Source organism: Gouania willdenowi, chromosome 22 (assembly GCF_900634775.1).
Source record: "Gouania willdenowi chromosome 22, fGouWil2.1, whole genome shotgun sequence".
NCBI classification, from domain to species: Eukaryota; Metazoa; Chordata; class Actinopteri; order Blenniiformes; family Gobiesocidae; genus Gouania; species Gouania willdenowi.
Window position 1 is genome coordinate 32,280,288 of NC_041065.1, and position 13,015 is coordinate 32,293,302.

The 13,015-nt window shown below is 44.8% G+C and overlaps 1 protein-coding gene across 2 annotated transcripts in view; it reads left to right on the plus strand.

The window, feature by feature from the left end:
- Positions 1-13,015, plus strand: part of sptbn5 (spectrin, beta, non-erythrocytic 5) — a 52,211-nt gene that overhangs the window by 11,907 nt on the left and 27,289 nt on the right. For both annotated transcript variants that reach the window (XM_028437495.1, XM_028437496.1), the window contains exons 20-50: positions 642-830; positions 1,177-1,329; positions 2,314-2,444; positions 2,523-2,765; positions 2,826-2,901; positions 3,508-3,719; positions 3,880-4,117; positions 4,199-4,338; positions 4,946-5,045; positions 5,256-5,426; positions 5,509-5,673; positions 5,746-5,835; positions 5,904-6,040; positions 7,819-8,005; positions 8,095-8,204; positions 8,286-8,376; positions 8,467-8,583; positions 8,985-9,142; positions 9,249-9,381; positions 9,465-9,610; positions 9,679-9,793; positions 9,886-9,996; positions 10,077-10,256; positions 10,595-10,780; positions 10,848-10,997; positions 11,142-11,246; positions 11,399-11,566; positions 11,665-11,820; positions 12,009-12,200; positions 12,303-12,398; positions 12,867-12,985. In XM_028437495.1, coding sequence (XP_028293296.1) covers positions 642-830; positions 1,177-1,329; positions 2,314-2,444; positions 2,523-2,765; positions 2,826-2,901; positions 3,508-3,719; positions 3,880-4,117; positions 4,199-4,338; positions 4,946-5,045; positions 5,256-5,426; positions 5,509-5,673; positions 5,746-5,835; positions 5,904-6,040; positions 7,819-8,005; positions 8,095-8,204; positions 8,286-8,376; positions 8,467-8,583; positions 8,985-9,142; positions 9,249-9,381; positions 9,465-9,610; positions 9,679-9,793; positions 9,886-9,996; positions 10,077-10,256; positions 10,595-10,780; positions 10,848-10,997; positions 11,142-11,246; positions 11,399-11,566; positions 11,665-11,820; positions 12,009-12,200; positions 12,303-12,398; positions 12,867-12,985 — 4,565 coding nt within the window. The remainder of the gene's footprint in view (positions 1-641; positions 831-1,176; positions 1,330-2,313; positions 2,445-2,522; positions 2,766-2,825; positions 2,902-3,507; positions 3,720-3,879; positions 4,118-4,198; positions 4,339-4,945; positions 5,046-5,255; positions 5,427-5,508; positions 5,674-5,745; positions 5,836-5,903; positions 6,041-7,818; positions 8,006-8,094; positions 8,205-8,285; positions 8,377-8,466; positions 8,584-8,984; positions 9,143-9,248; positions 9,382-9,464; positions 9,611-9,678; positions 9,794-9,885; positions 9,997-10,076; positions 10,257-10,594; positions 10,781-10,847; positions 10,998-11,141; positions 11,247-11,398; positions 11,567-11,664; positions 11,821-12,008; positions 12,201-12,302; positions 12,399-12,866; positions 12,986-13,015) is intronic.

A 13,015-nucleotide genomic window follows, 5' to 3' on the forward strand; every position in this document is an offset into this window, starting at 1 on the left:
TTATGGCAGCTTTATTACATTATTATTACATCTTTAATACATTATTACATTATTATTACAGCTGTATTACATTATTATTACAGCTTTATTACATCATTACATATTATGACAGCTTTATTACATTATTATTACATCAATAATACATTATTAAATTATTATTACAGCTTTATTACCTCATTATATTATTATTACAGCTGCATTACATTATTATTACAGCTTTATTACGTCATTATTACAGCTTCATTACATTATTATTACAGCTTTTCTACATTATTATTACACATTGTTTCATTATTACAGTTTTATTGCATTATTACTTTTTTATGTTATTTCACCTTAATTACATTATTATTACACCATTTCACATTATTAATGCAGTTTTATTACATAATTTTTACAGCTTAATTTCAATATTATTAATTATTGCTTTATTACATTATTACTATTAAACCTTTAGCACGGTATTATTACACCTTTATTACATTAATGCATTGTTATACCTTTGTTACATTATTATTACACTTTTATCATGGTACATTATTGCGTGTTTGTTACATTGTTACATCTTTTAAAATTTACACTTTTGTAAAACTTTAAACTTGTTTATTTCCTATGTAAAAACCCCACCCTCCTTTCCTCAGGCTCCTCCCCCTACTAACACTAGTGTGTCATCAGAGAGGAAAGCGCTCCGTGTGAAGCGAAGCCTCTCGATGCGTCGCAGCCAATCAGAGACGATGGTGCTTCCTGACTCTCAGTACCAGAGAGAGACTGTGGAGAGGAACCAGGTGGAGCTGGATCAGGACTACAGCTCTCTGTGCTCCCTGCTGAAGGTCAGAATGAGGCATGCTGGGAAATGTAGGACACATACTCAGGAATATCTGTTCATTATCCTTTAAGAACTCTTACAGTTACAGTTTGACTGGTGATTATTTTATCTTGTGATTGTTTTTCTGACACGTTGGTCACTTGTACCAGTTGGTGTTGTGGGTTGTCTCGTGACTGTGTTATCTTGTGCCTTCTAACAACTGACATTCATAAGAAAAGCATGTAGTGTGTGAAATGTTTTTGTTTATCTTTGACTCTGGCCCCTAGGGGCCCAATGTGGAACCACACACACGTTTTTTCCTCCATTTCCTGGTCCTCATAAATCCAGTTAAACCTGTGTGTGTGTTACAGGTGAAGAAGAGGAACCTGGAGGAGTCTCTGCGTCTCTTCCGTTTCTATAACAGTTGTCAGGAGTTTGAATCATGGATGAAGGACAAAGAAAACGTTCTCAACACTTTCAGCATCGACGACGACAACATGGGAGTTGCTCAGGCCAAATACGAGGTTATAATAATTATAGATTCTTTACTTTCGGGGTTCTCAACCTGTTCAGGCTGTGACCCCCAAAATAAAGGTTCCAGAGAGCGGGGACCCCCACTGTAGCTGAAGGTGGTTGAACACAGACATGAACATTCATGGGGACAGGACCATCTATAAGGGGGATTAAAGGGGAGAGATTTTTGGGGTCCATCCATAAAGTCAGTAAAATGATGGTCCATTGTTCTATGAATCTGTGATAACCACATTTATTTATTCATCTGAATAATATCCACTGTTATCCAGGAAGTTTACTATTATTATAGTCATCTTAAAGATGGAAATTCTGGTTTTAATCACTAATAAAATGGGTTCAAAGTGACCAAAAATGGTGGAAAAGGTGTGAAATGGGATTTTAAAAACCACAGAAATTAGAGGTGCCAAAACAGACAGAAAAAGTGGTAGAAATTGTTCAAAGTGTCAATATTGGAACAATTAGTTTAAACTGGCAAATAATGGGCATGACAAATGGTGAATGTGGTTAAATTGGCAAAAATAGTCATGAAATATGGTGAAAAGAGGTTAAAAGTGACAATAATGGGTCAATATGTGACATTAGGTGGAAAGAGTTTATAAGTGCTGGAAAGTGGAAATGTGCAGAAAAGACATTGAAATGTGATGAGTAGTGTCAGAAATTGGAGTAATGTAGTAAAAATGCATTAAAAGGAACAAAAATATGACAAGAAAAAGTGATGAAAATAGGTGAGTTTGGTGTAGTTGCAGAAAAACGGTAAAAATTAGCAAAAATGGGCTCAAATTGTTCAGAAGATATTCTTAGTTTGGGCGACCTCCCCCAGCATCTCACGAACGCAAATGGGGTATGACCCCAAGGTTGAGAACCCCTCTTTTTTGTTTTTCTTGATCAGTGTCTTACTGTAAGGTGTGATGTTGAGTAGGGTTTAGTTTTCTACCCTGCTTAGTTTAAATCGAGCTCTTATTTTGGCATTTCAGAACTTCCTGACAGAGTTGATGAGTGGGCGTGGCCAGCTGGATGACATCATCAGGACGTCGGAGGAGCTGGTGAAGAGTCGACACAGCAAACGTAGAGAAATCACAGCTCGCCAGAATAACGTCTCCATCCGGTAACAAAAAATCTGAGTTTAGAGAAGTCTGAGTTAAAGTCAGGATCAAGTCAGAATAGAGCGTGGCGCCCCCTGCAGGTGGGAGGAGCTACAGCGGCTGAAGGAGGAGAAGGCCCAGGAGCTGCTGAGCTCGGCCGACGTTCAGTCCTTCCTGCGGAGCTGTGAGGAAGTCAAAAGTCACCTGATCGATCACGTGACACGGCTGCAGGCGGCGGGGGGCGGAGCCTACAGCCTGCAGGCAGAGGCGGAGCAGAACCGCAGCCTCCGGGACCTCCAGGCTCTGCAGGGGAGGATCTCTTATCTGAGGAGCGCCGCCAAGACGTAGGATACAAACACACACACACACACACACACAGGAGCTGATTAGTGTGGTGTCTACAGGAAGAAGGACTGCAGTCCTGCTGAGAGCGCTGCCATTATGGAGGAGGTCACTGAGCTGGAGGAGCTGCTGAGGAAGGTCAGATTTGATCATCCTCTGATTATTGATTAGTTGATCCTCTGATTATTGGTTAGATGATCCTCTGATTATTAATCTGTTAACTTTAGTCTCACAGCAGCATCATTGTACATTTTCAAATCAGAATCCTGACGAAATTCTTAGTTTTTTATCTGAGGTCTGACTTTTGAATCCAACTTCTGAATTTAATCTCAGGATTAAGTTTTAAATCTTGGAATTGTGAGGTTTTGTTCTCTAAATTTCAACTTATTTTAGACATTAAAACTTTTTTAGATTTTAGAAATTGTAATCTGGATTGTGAGAATTTTTTTTTCATGTTCCTTTGATCACACAGAGTGATCAATAAGGCTCAGTCAAAGAGTCAGAGCTCTGTGAATTCTTGTTGTTTTTATTCGGTTTATTCATATTCACATTTAATTTAGCTCTTTTTATTTTAATTTAATTAGATTTTACATTATTTTATTTTTATTCTATTGTTTTCTATTTCATTCCATTATTTTGTTTGTATTATTTTATTTTTAGTATTTACTTTATTTTGTTTAATTAATTTGGTTTATTCAAATTTTCTAAATTGTATTTTGCTTGTTTTTATTTATATATTAATAGGCGAGCAGCGCGGCAGCGGCCCGGCAGCGCCTCCTGGAGGACGCTCACAGATTGCATCGCTTCCAGCAGCAGCTGAAGGAGCTGCAGCGCTGCAGGGCGTCGGCTAAGCAGCGCCTCCTGCAGGAGGAGGTGGGGAGTGACGTGAAGTCTGCGTTACTGCTGCTGCAGCAGCACCAGGAGCTGTGGGCGGAGCTACAGGAGGACCGAGGCAGGTAAACGTGTGAGGAAGGGACTTCGTTTAACAGTTTACTAAATCTGGTCTCTCACTCGTTTTTCAAAATAAAAGCCGTCTCAGGAACCTGATAATTATTGTCTATTCATGTGTTTGAGGAACAAAGGTCACGTGATCAATCTGACGCTGCTGTCTGATAGGCTGACAGAGCTCCAGGTGTTGGGGAAGTCTCTCGGTCAGTCGTCGGTGGGCAGAGTTGACGTCCTGCACGCGCTGGATGTTCTGACTGCTGATTGGTTGGAGCTGGAGGAGCTGTGGACAAAGAAGAAGAAGAGACTGGAGCAGAGGGTGGAGCTACAGAGGCTGAACCAGGAAGGAGAGCGGCTGGAGGCGGCGCTATCCGGACACCACGCCCGACTGAGGGTGGAGGACGTCGGGGTGAGACGTAGAGAATCAGAAACAGCCGTGGAGGAGGCGTGGTCTGAGATAATGGCGTGTGTGTGTGTGTATGCACCTCAGGACTCCGTGGAGGCCGTCTACAGTCTGCTGGGACGCCACGAGGAGATGGACGAAGTCCTGAAGGCGTTGGATCAGCGAGTGGATCAGTTCATCCAACGCAGTCGAGAACTCATCCAGCAGCGCCATGACGACGCCAAACTGTGAGTTAGTCAGAGTTAGTTAGATAGTAAATTAGTTACTCAGAGTTAGTCAGAGTTAGTGAGTTAGTCAGAGTTAGTTAATGAGTTAGAGTTAGTGAGTTAGTCAGAGTTAGTTAGTGAGTTAGTCAGAGTTAGATAGTAAATTAGTTACTCAGAGTTAGTCAGAGTTAGTGAGTTAGTCAGAGTTAGTTAGTGAGTTAGTCAGAGTTAGTTAGTGAGTTAGTCAGAGTTAGATAGTAAATTAGTTACTCAGAGTTAGTGAGTTAGTCAGAGTTAGTTAGTGAGTTAGTCAGAGTTAGTTAGTGAGTTACTGAGTTAGCCAGTAAGTTAGTCAGAGTTAGTGAGTTAGTTAGATGGTGAGTTAATCAGAGAGTTACTCAGAGTTAGTCAGAGAGTTAGTTAGTGACTTAGTCAGAGTTAGAGGGTTCATCAGAGTTAGTCAGTCAGAGAGTTACTGAGTCAGACTACCAGTCCATTAGTCTGTAAGTAGGAGTCAGTCATTGGGTCTGAAAAGCACTGTCATTTTTATTTATATTTATTTTTATTACAGTATTATAGTTTGATCTAATTACAGGTCATTAAATGTGTGTGTGTGTTTGCTGAGCAGAATCAAAGATCGCAGCAGGATCGTTGATAAAGCTCTGAGACGTCTGAAGGACAGCAGCGGGAAGAGGAAGACCATGCTGCTGCTCTCTAAGAAGTACCAGGTTAGATTCCCTGTGGGACTATACTCACCGTCATAGTGACAGCGGCAGGCCAACATCCTGTGTGTGCGTGTGTGTGTGTGTGTGTGTGTGTGTGTGTGTGTGTGTGTGTGTGTGTGTGTGTGTGTGTGTGTGTGTGTGTGTGTGTGTGTGTGTGTGTGTGTGTGTGTGTGTGTGTGTGTGTGTGTGTGTGTGTGTGTGTGTGTGTCTCAGGAGTTCCTGAGAGACGCTGACGAGCTGCTGCTGTGGATGGACGAGAAGTTTAAAGTAGCCGAGGATGAGTCGTACCGAGAACTCAAAAACATTCCACGTAAACTGAAGAAACACGAAGCTGCAGAGAGCGAGATGCAGGCCAACGAGGCTTGGCTGGAGAGCCTGGTGCAGGTACGAATGTCACCACTGCTGCTTAACGATTACAAATTATTTTTGACATTTTTATTGTTGATGAACATGTGTGTGTGCACAGCTGGGCAGGGACATGTTGGCTCAGGAGCACTTCAGCAGTCAGAGCATCAACAGGAAATGCAACCAGCTGAGCAGCCGCTGGATGCGTCTGAAGGAGAAGATGAACAACAGAGGAGAGAAGCTACGACAGGCCGAGAGACAGGAGAGACTGATGGAGCTGCTGCAGGTAGAACAGACACAGACAGACAGACAGACAGACACACACAGACACACACACACTCCGGCTGTTTCTCTGTAGGACTGTAAGCTAAAGATGGAGTCCATCCAGAGGAAGCTGAAAAACGCTGCTAAAGGTCACGACCTCCGCTCCAGCAGACAGCTGCTCAAAGTGAGAACGCACGCCACATGTTTCACACACTCCGTCACATGTTCTCACACAGCTGTGTGTGTGTGCAGGAGCATCAGACTCTGGAGCAGGAGGCCAAGGAGCTACAGGAGAACATCGCCTCCATCATCGGCCGATCCAAAGAACTCGCCTCACACCATTTCAACCCCCAGAGGATCGTCATGGAGACGGAAACCTACCTCCACCTGTGCGTGAGACGTTGGAGACGCACGCACGCACGCACACACACACACACACTATGGGGGGTGGATCGCTTCTAAATTTGTGCGACCTAGTCCAACAAACGTGCAAACAAACGCGTACCCTGCGTCTGCACGTCTGATCTATATTTTCCATTGACTTAGAATGGTTACACAGGCACAATGCACAAGTCACGTACGCATAATGTGCATATACATTAAAGTGAATACACACATACACCACACCTGGATGTGCACCTAACAAACATAATTATATCAGTCACACGTAGAAGCAGGTGTGGCGTGAGTGAAGATATAGCGATCAGGTGACCTTCACTATGTAGCACCATCTACGTGACATGTAAACACTTACAAAATATTAGGCGCTTACACGTGCAGGCGTGTACACGTGTGCAGGTATGTAAGTGTGTGTGTGAGTGTTGAGTGTATAACGGACCACCATTTAGTCCGGTTACAGTCTGTGTCACTACACCCATCCATAGAGTGGTAGTGACTGTAGTGTTACGCTCTGAGTCAGATCGTTGCTGTGATTGAACAGGATACAACACTCACACACACTGTACACATCTAATATTTAAGTGTTTAATTCAATTCAATTAAACTGTATTTATATAGCGCAAAATACAACAAAGTCATCTCAAAGTGCTGAACAAAATATAAAGTCCATAGTAAAAAAGAAGAAAGAACCCAACAAGATCCACATGGACAAGCATTTAGCGACAGTGGGAAGAAAAAACTCCCTCTTTTTTATAGGAAGAAATCTCCAGCGGAACCAGGTTCAGAGGTGGCAGCCATCCACTTCGACTGGTTGGGGTTAGTGAACAGAGGGACAAACAGTATAGGATAGAAGGATAGTCCATCCAAGTGTCCCAGATTAGTTGTGCCGTGAGCCATTGATCAGGAACCGGTATCTCCAGCATCAAGACACCCGAAACAGAAGGGCGGAGGGCGAGGAGAAGGCACAGACTACAAAAAAAAAAAATATATATATATATATATATATATATGGGGTGGATATCAGTGTAAATGGTGTGAAGCAGTGTGAACAGTATGATGGGTATGCAACAAGGAACAGAAGTAGGGGGTTGCCTACAACCTGGCACAACCGTGTCCCTGGACAAAACATCTCATTGCAGCCCATTAGAGCGATGTGTAGATGGTGGATCATGTTTGAATATAATGTTGGTTTTCTACTATATAATCTTAGTTCTTAGTTCCTATTTTTAGGTTTAGAGCTTTTTTCCTAGTGTTTAGGTTCACGCTATTATACGGTATATGCTTTAGCAAATAAGTAGGTTTTGAGTTTGCATTTAAAGGTACGTTTAGTGAAAATTAGGCAGGCAGGCACTCACTCACTCACTCACTCGCTCGCTCGCTCGCTCGCTCGCTCGCACGCACGCACGCACGCACGCACGCACGCACGCACGCACGCACGCACGCACGCACGCACGCACGCACACACACACACACACACACACACACCACTTTACCTGTGGTTGGTGTTTCACCTCAACTGGTCATCATTATAAGTGGTGACTCATCTGATTCTTTTGTTTGTCACAACACGACAAAAACACTTCAGATGAAGCTACGCATTCACTATTTACTACATCTGTCTTTAAAACCAGTCACAAGATGACATGATCACCAATAGGATCGTAACACCAACACCAGTAGCAAATAGAGCTCTGTGATCAAATATACTGTACAAAAGAAGAACAAAGGGACACACATTATGTGTGTGTGTGTGTGTGTGTGTGTGTAGCTCAGAGTCTCTCCTCAGGCTGTTGCAGCAGCGTCGGGCAGTACTGGAGTCCTCCGTGAATCTCTTCAGCTTTTATCACGACATTGATCTGGAGCTGAGCTGGATCTCTGACCACGCCCCCGTTTCTACGGTGACGGGGTTTGACCGATCTCTGGACGGAGCCATGAGCCTGATGCAGAAACATAAAGTAACATTGTCATTATATACCAGTCAGAAACATGAGTTATGAATGTGTGGTGTGTTGTTTTCATTCTTTAATACTCTGTGTGTGTTCAGGAGCTTCAGGCAGAACTAAACGCTCACAGAAAGCACTTAAACCTGATCCTGGAGAAGGGGCGGAGCCTGGCCAAGTCCAGCAAAGCCGACGGAGCTGAAGTCACACGCAGGTTGTTCCTTATTGGTTCTCATCCCCTTGGAGTTCTCTGTTTTCTCTCTGTTCTAACGTGCTGTGTCCTGTTGTCCTCCAGCTGTGGTCACCTGACTGCAGAGTGGGAGGAGCTTGAGGAGGCGTGTAGCAGGAGAGCGGCTCACCTGCACAAAGCCGTCACTAGAGAGCAGGTGAGTCACTGAATCAGCCTAAACCTCTGACTCCTCCCACTCCTCTGTGAGTGTGTGACATCGTCTAACGCTCTGACCTCTGACCTCCAGCTGCTGTTGGACTGTTCAGAGCTGGAGTCCAGACTTATGGAGATGCTCAGAGTTCTAAACACTGACGATTACGGAAAAGATCAGACGGCAACGCAGAGTTTGATCACCAGACATCAGGTACAGACATTAGCTACACACGTTAGTTACAGACATTAGCTGCAGACATTAGCTAGAGACGTTAGCTGTAGGCATTAGCTTCAGACATTAGCTACAGATAGAGAAAACAGTAGCTAGAGAGAGAGAAAACATTAGCTACATACGTTAGCTACAGATGTTAGCTACAGATGTTAGCTACAAACATTAGCAACAGACATTAGCAACAGACATTGGCTACAGATGTTAGCTGCAGATATTAGCTGCAGACATTAGCTATAGACGTTAGCTACAGACATCAGCTGCAGACATTAGCTACAGCTGACAGCTACAGACATTAGCTACAGACAGAGAAAATAGTTAGCTACAGGCATTAGCTACAGACAGAGAAAACATTAGCTACAGACAGACTGACTCCTTTGCAGGTGTGTGAGGCTCAGGTGGAGCTGTTGCAGATGGAGGTGGAGGACGTTGGGGTTCAGATGGAGAAGGCGGAGCAAAGTCTGAGTCTGCAGGAGCTGCGCAGACCTTTAGCTCAGCTGCAGAGTGTCAATCAGCAGCTGCAGCACAGCGCCACCCTCAGGTTGACCCCAGCATTACAACACACACACACACACACACACACACACACACACGCAGACTCAGTGAGGATGATGATGGTCATGGTTTGTTTATGGTTGTTTTATCAGAGGTCAAAAGTTAAAGGAGACCCTGGTACTCCATCAGTGCAGCAGTGAATTCCGGGAAGTTTGTGAGTGGATCAACGACCAGAGAGAGACTGTGGAGGCTCAGACTCAGGGAGGAGACGTCCAGCACTGCAGGGTTTGTCCTTCATTCTCATCCTCCTCCTCTGTTCTGCCTCAGTCTGATGAGGTGTGTGTGCGTGTGTGTGTGTGTATGTCCAGCTGCTCCGTGAGAACTCTGAGTCTTTCTTGAAGCATCTTGAGGTCGGTGAGGAGCGCGTACAGAGCTGCTGTGACTCAGCATCTGTTCTGCTCCGTGACAAGCACCCTCAGAGGTCAAAGGTCAGGGCGATGCTGCAGGAGCTCAGGTAGCTTCCCTCACAGGAAACACTTCCTCTCTGCTGGCCACGCCCACTGAAGCTCTGTATGTGTGCAGTGCATGCTGGGAGGAGCTAAAGGACGCTGCGGAGCAGCGACACCGTCAGCTGCAAAGAGACGAGGAGACTCACAGAGTCCTGCAGGAGCTTAAAGACTCTCTGAGCCTCTTACAGGTCTGTGACCTTCAAAATAAAACTTCTACAAGTCTGTGACCTTCAAAATAAAACTCCTTCAGGTGTGCAGTAGTAATGTGTCGTGTCTGTAGGAGCGACAGAAGAGCGTTCCTGACGACGTGGCAAAAGATTTACAAGGAGTGACATCACAGATGAGGAAACACGAGGCTTTGCTTAACGAGCTCGCCATCACAGAGCAGCAGGTCAGAGCATCATCGCACAATCTACGACAGACGCACAATCTACGACAGACACCCAAACATCCCAATCTCACCGTCTACAGCTTCAGGATCAGCTCGATGCCGTTGACTCCTTCCTAGACTCCGCCTCCCTGCACTTAAAGCCCCGCTTCCAGGAAGTGCAGCAGAAGGTGGTGGAGCAGTGGGAGCAACTGAGGTTGCTGACTGAGGAGAGGGGGGAGGAGCTTAAAGCAGCCAATCGACGCTGCTTTTTCTTAAATGCGGTGAGACGACAAAAGATAAACAAATTACAACTTTAAATTATTTTGAAATCCGTTTTTTGCTAAAAATTATTTGTTTAAATTTTAATGCTTTCAAGGCTTTTATTTTGAAAATTTACTTTTCATCTAAAAATGAATTTATTTTTTAATTAAGTGTTTAATTTAGAAAATATTTTTGTATTATTTATAAAATTTGTAAGATTTATTTTGAAACAGGCAGCTTTTTTTTTTAAATTATTTTTACCAAGGAATTGGGTTTTATTTTGAAAGGATTTTTTAACTAGCTTTTGTTAAGAGACTCCACATTCACACATGCCACTGTTTTGTCCTGATTCCTCCAGGTGCATCACTTCCTGTCCGGGTGCGGTCAGCTGAGCGTTGCCATGGCAACAGAGGAAAGCATCCGCAGCGTGGCCGCCGCCCAACTTCAGCTGGATCAGCACCAGCAGCTCCGCGCCACTATGGAGGCCAAGGAGGAGGAGTACCTGCAAGTTCAGCAGCTAGGGGCGGAGCTTCAGGGTCGGGAGGTAAGTGTGGGCGGAGCTACAGAGGGAAAGGTGAGCGTGTGTTAGTAGTTAGTGTCTCCTGTGGCAGGTTTCTGATAAACTGGAGTCGGTGCGCTCAAACTGGGAGGAAGTGAAGCAGCAGTGGAACAGGAAATGGAAGTGGTTAGAGGAAGTTCACCTGGAGCAGGTTTTCTACAGGGACGTCAACGCCGTGGACAAGACGTGCAGCTCCCAGGAGGTAGGTGTGTGTGTGTGTGTGTGTGTGTGTGTGTGTGTGTGTGTGTGTGTGTGTGTGTGTGTGTGTGTGTGTGTGTGTGTGTTCATCATGCTGTGTGCATGTGTGTGTGTGTGTGTGTGTGTGTGTGTGTGTGTGTGTCTACAGATCGTGTTGCAGAGCGGCATTCTGGGAAACACGCCGGAGGAGGTGGAGGCTTTGATCAAACGTCACGAGGCCTTTGAAAAGTTGTTGAGCTCTCAGGAGGAGAAAGTGTGCATTTTTTCTCAAATTTTGAAAATCCTGTATTAAGTAATATAAGAATTAGCTCTGATTTGCTTTGATTGATCAATAAAAGTAATTTTATTAATATTATATCATCGTTGTTTGAGTAGAAGTATTTTGACTGATTGTATCTGGTGCAGATGGTCACTGTGACGCAGCTCGCTGAGCGTCTGCAGAGTGGGCGTGTTCAGAGTCGACTCAGAGCTGTCGTCCAGAGACGTGATTGGATCAGAGAGCTGTGGGTCAAACGCAAGGAGGAGCTTCATCTGTCCAGGCTGCTGTGTGTCTTCAGACAGGATGTCTCCGAGGTAAACACACACTTCCTGCTTCACAATTTTCAAAATAAAAGCCTTATTTTATCAAAGATTAGAACCAAAGATTGTGAATAATGATGATGATGATGCAGGCGGAGGGCTGGGTGTCTGAGAGGATGCAGAAGTTGTCTGATGATGGGAAGTGTGAGCTCAGTGACCTTCAGCTGAAGGTCAAACTGCTGCAGAAACATCAGAGCTTTGAGGCTGAGATCCAGGCTCACAGCGCCACCATCAGCTCAGTGCTGGAGGTACAGCTCTCACACACACACACACACACACACACACACACACACACACACACACACACACACACACACACACACACACACACACACACTCACACTCAACTGGTGGTCATATTATCTTAAGACTGGTTTCCAATGAAGAAGTGACTCAGATTAATTTGCTTTCAATGCTGCGTGTGCTTTTGTTGCAGGCAGGAGCAGATCTGGTGTCTCTGCGTCATCCTCAGTGGAAGGAGGTGAAGAAGAGCTCCGCCTCCCTGGAGCTGCACTGGACCAGGCTGAAGGAGGCGGTGGACGCTCGGGGGAAGGCTTTAGAGGACAATCGAGACTTCTTGGAGTTCCTGCAGAAGGTGGAGGAGGTGGAGGCCTGGATCAGAAACAAGGTGAGTCTGGATCATGAGCAGCACGTGGCTCCCCGTCTGCTCTGTGGGGCTCCGTGGAAACGTGATCCAACAGCTGCTGACCTCTGACCTCTATGTGTTCAGGAGGTGATGATAAACGTGGGCGACGTGGGGAAGGACTACGAGCACGGAGCTCAGCTGCTGAAGAAGTTGTCAGAGTTCAGAGGAAGTGGCGACACGGTGAGTTAAGGTTACACACGTGGTAAACAACAGCTACACACACACACATAGAGGAAACACCACAAAGCTTTCACAGAGAAAGAAGTGAATGAGCTAGAGAAGGAACACACAGTATCTTTTGGTGCATCACTTCAGTCGGTCCTCATTATACCTGGTGACTCTTTAATGCTGTCACTTAGTGTTTCCATCACAACACATACAAACCACAGCTTACACTTTTTATTACATCAATCACAAGATAACACAATTACCATCTGAATCTCAACACCAACTGGTGCAGGTGCTCAATGTGCCAGATGCTAATCACCAGATAACATAATTACCAGTTGAACTGTAACACCAAGTGGAAAACATGAGATGAGGAAAGCCTGGATTAGGTAAATCAGGATGATTGAAACACACAAAAGGACAATATATATACCAGTAACAGAACAGAGAACAAAGATGGTGGATGTTTGCATTGATCAGGTGACTGTGGACGACGCCCACATCACTGCCATCAACAAATGGGCGGAGCTTCTGGAGAACAGACGAAGCAGTGAGGAGCTGCTGGTGGTCTCACAGAGACGAAGGCAGCTCAACCACAGGTCACATGATAGCATCAGCACTAACCAGGT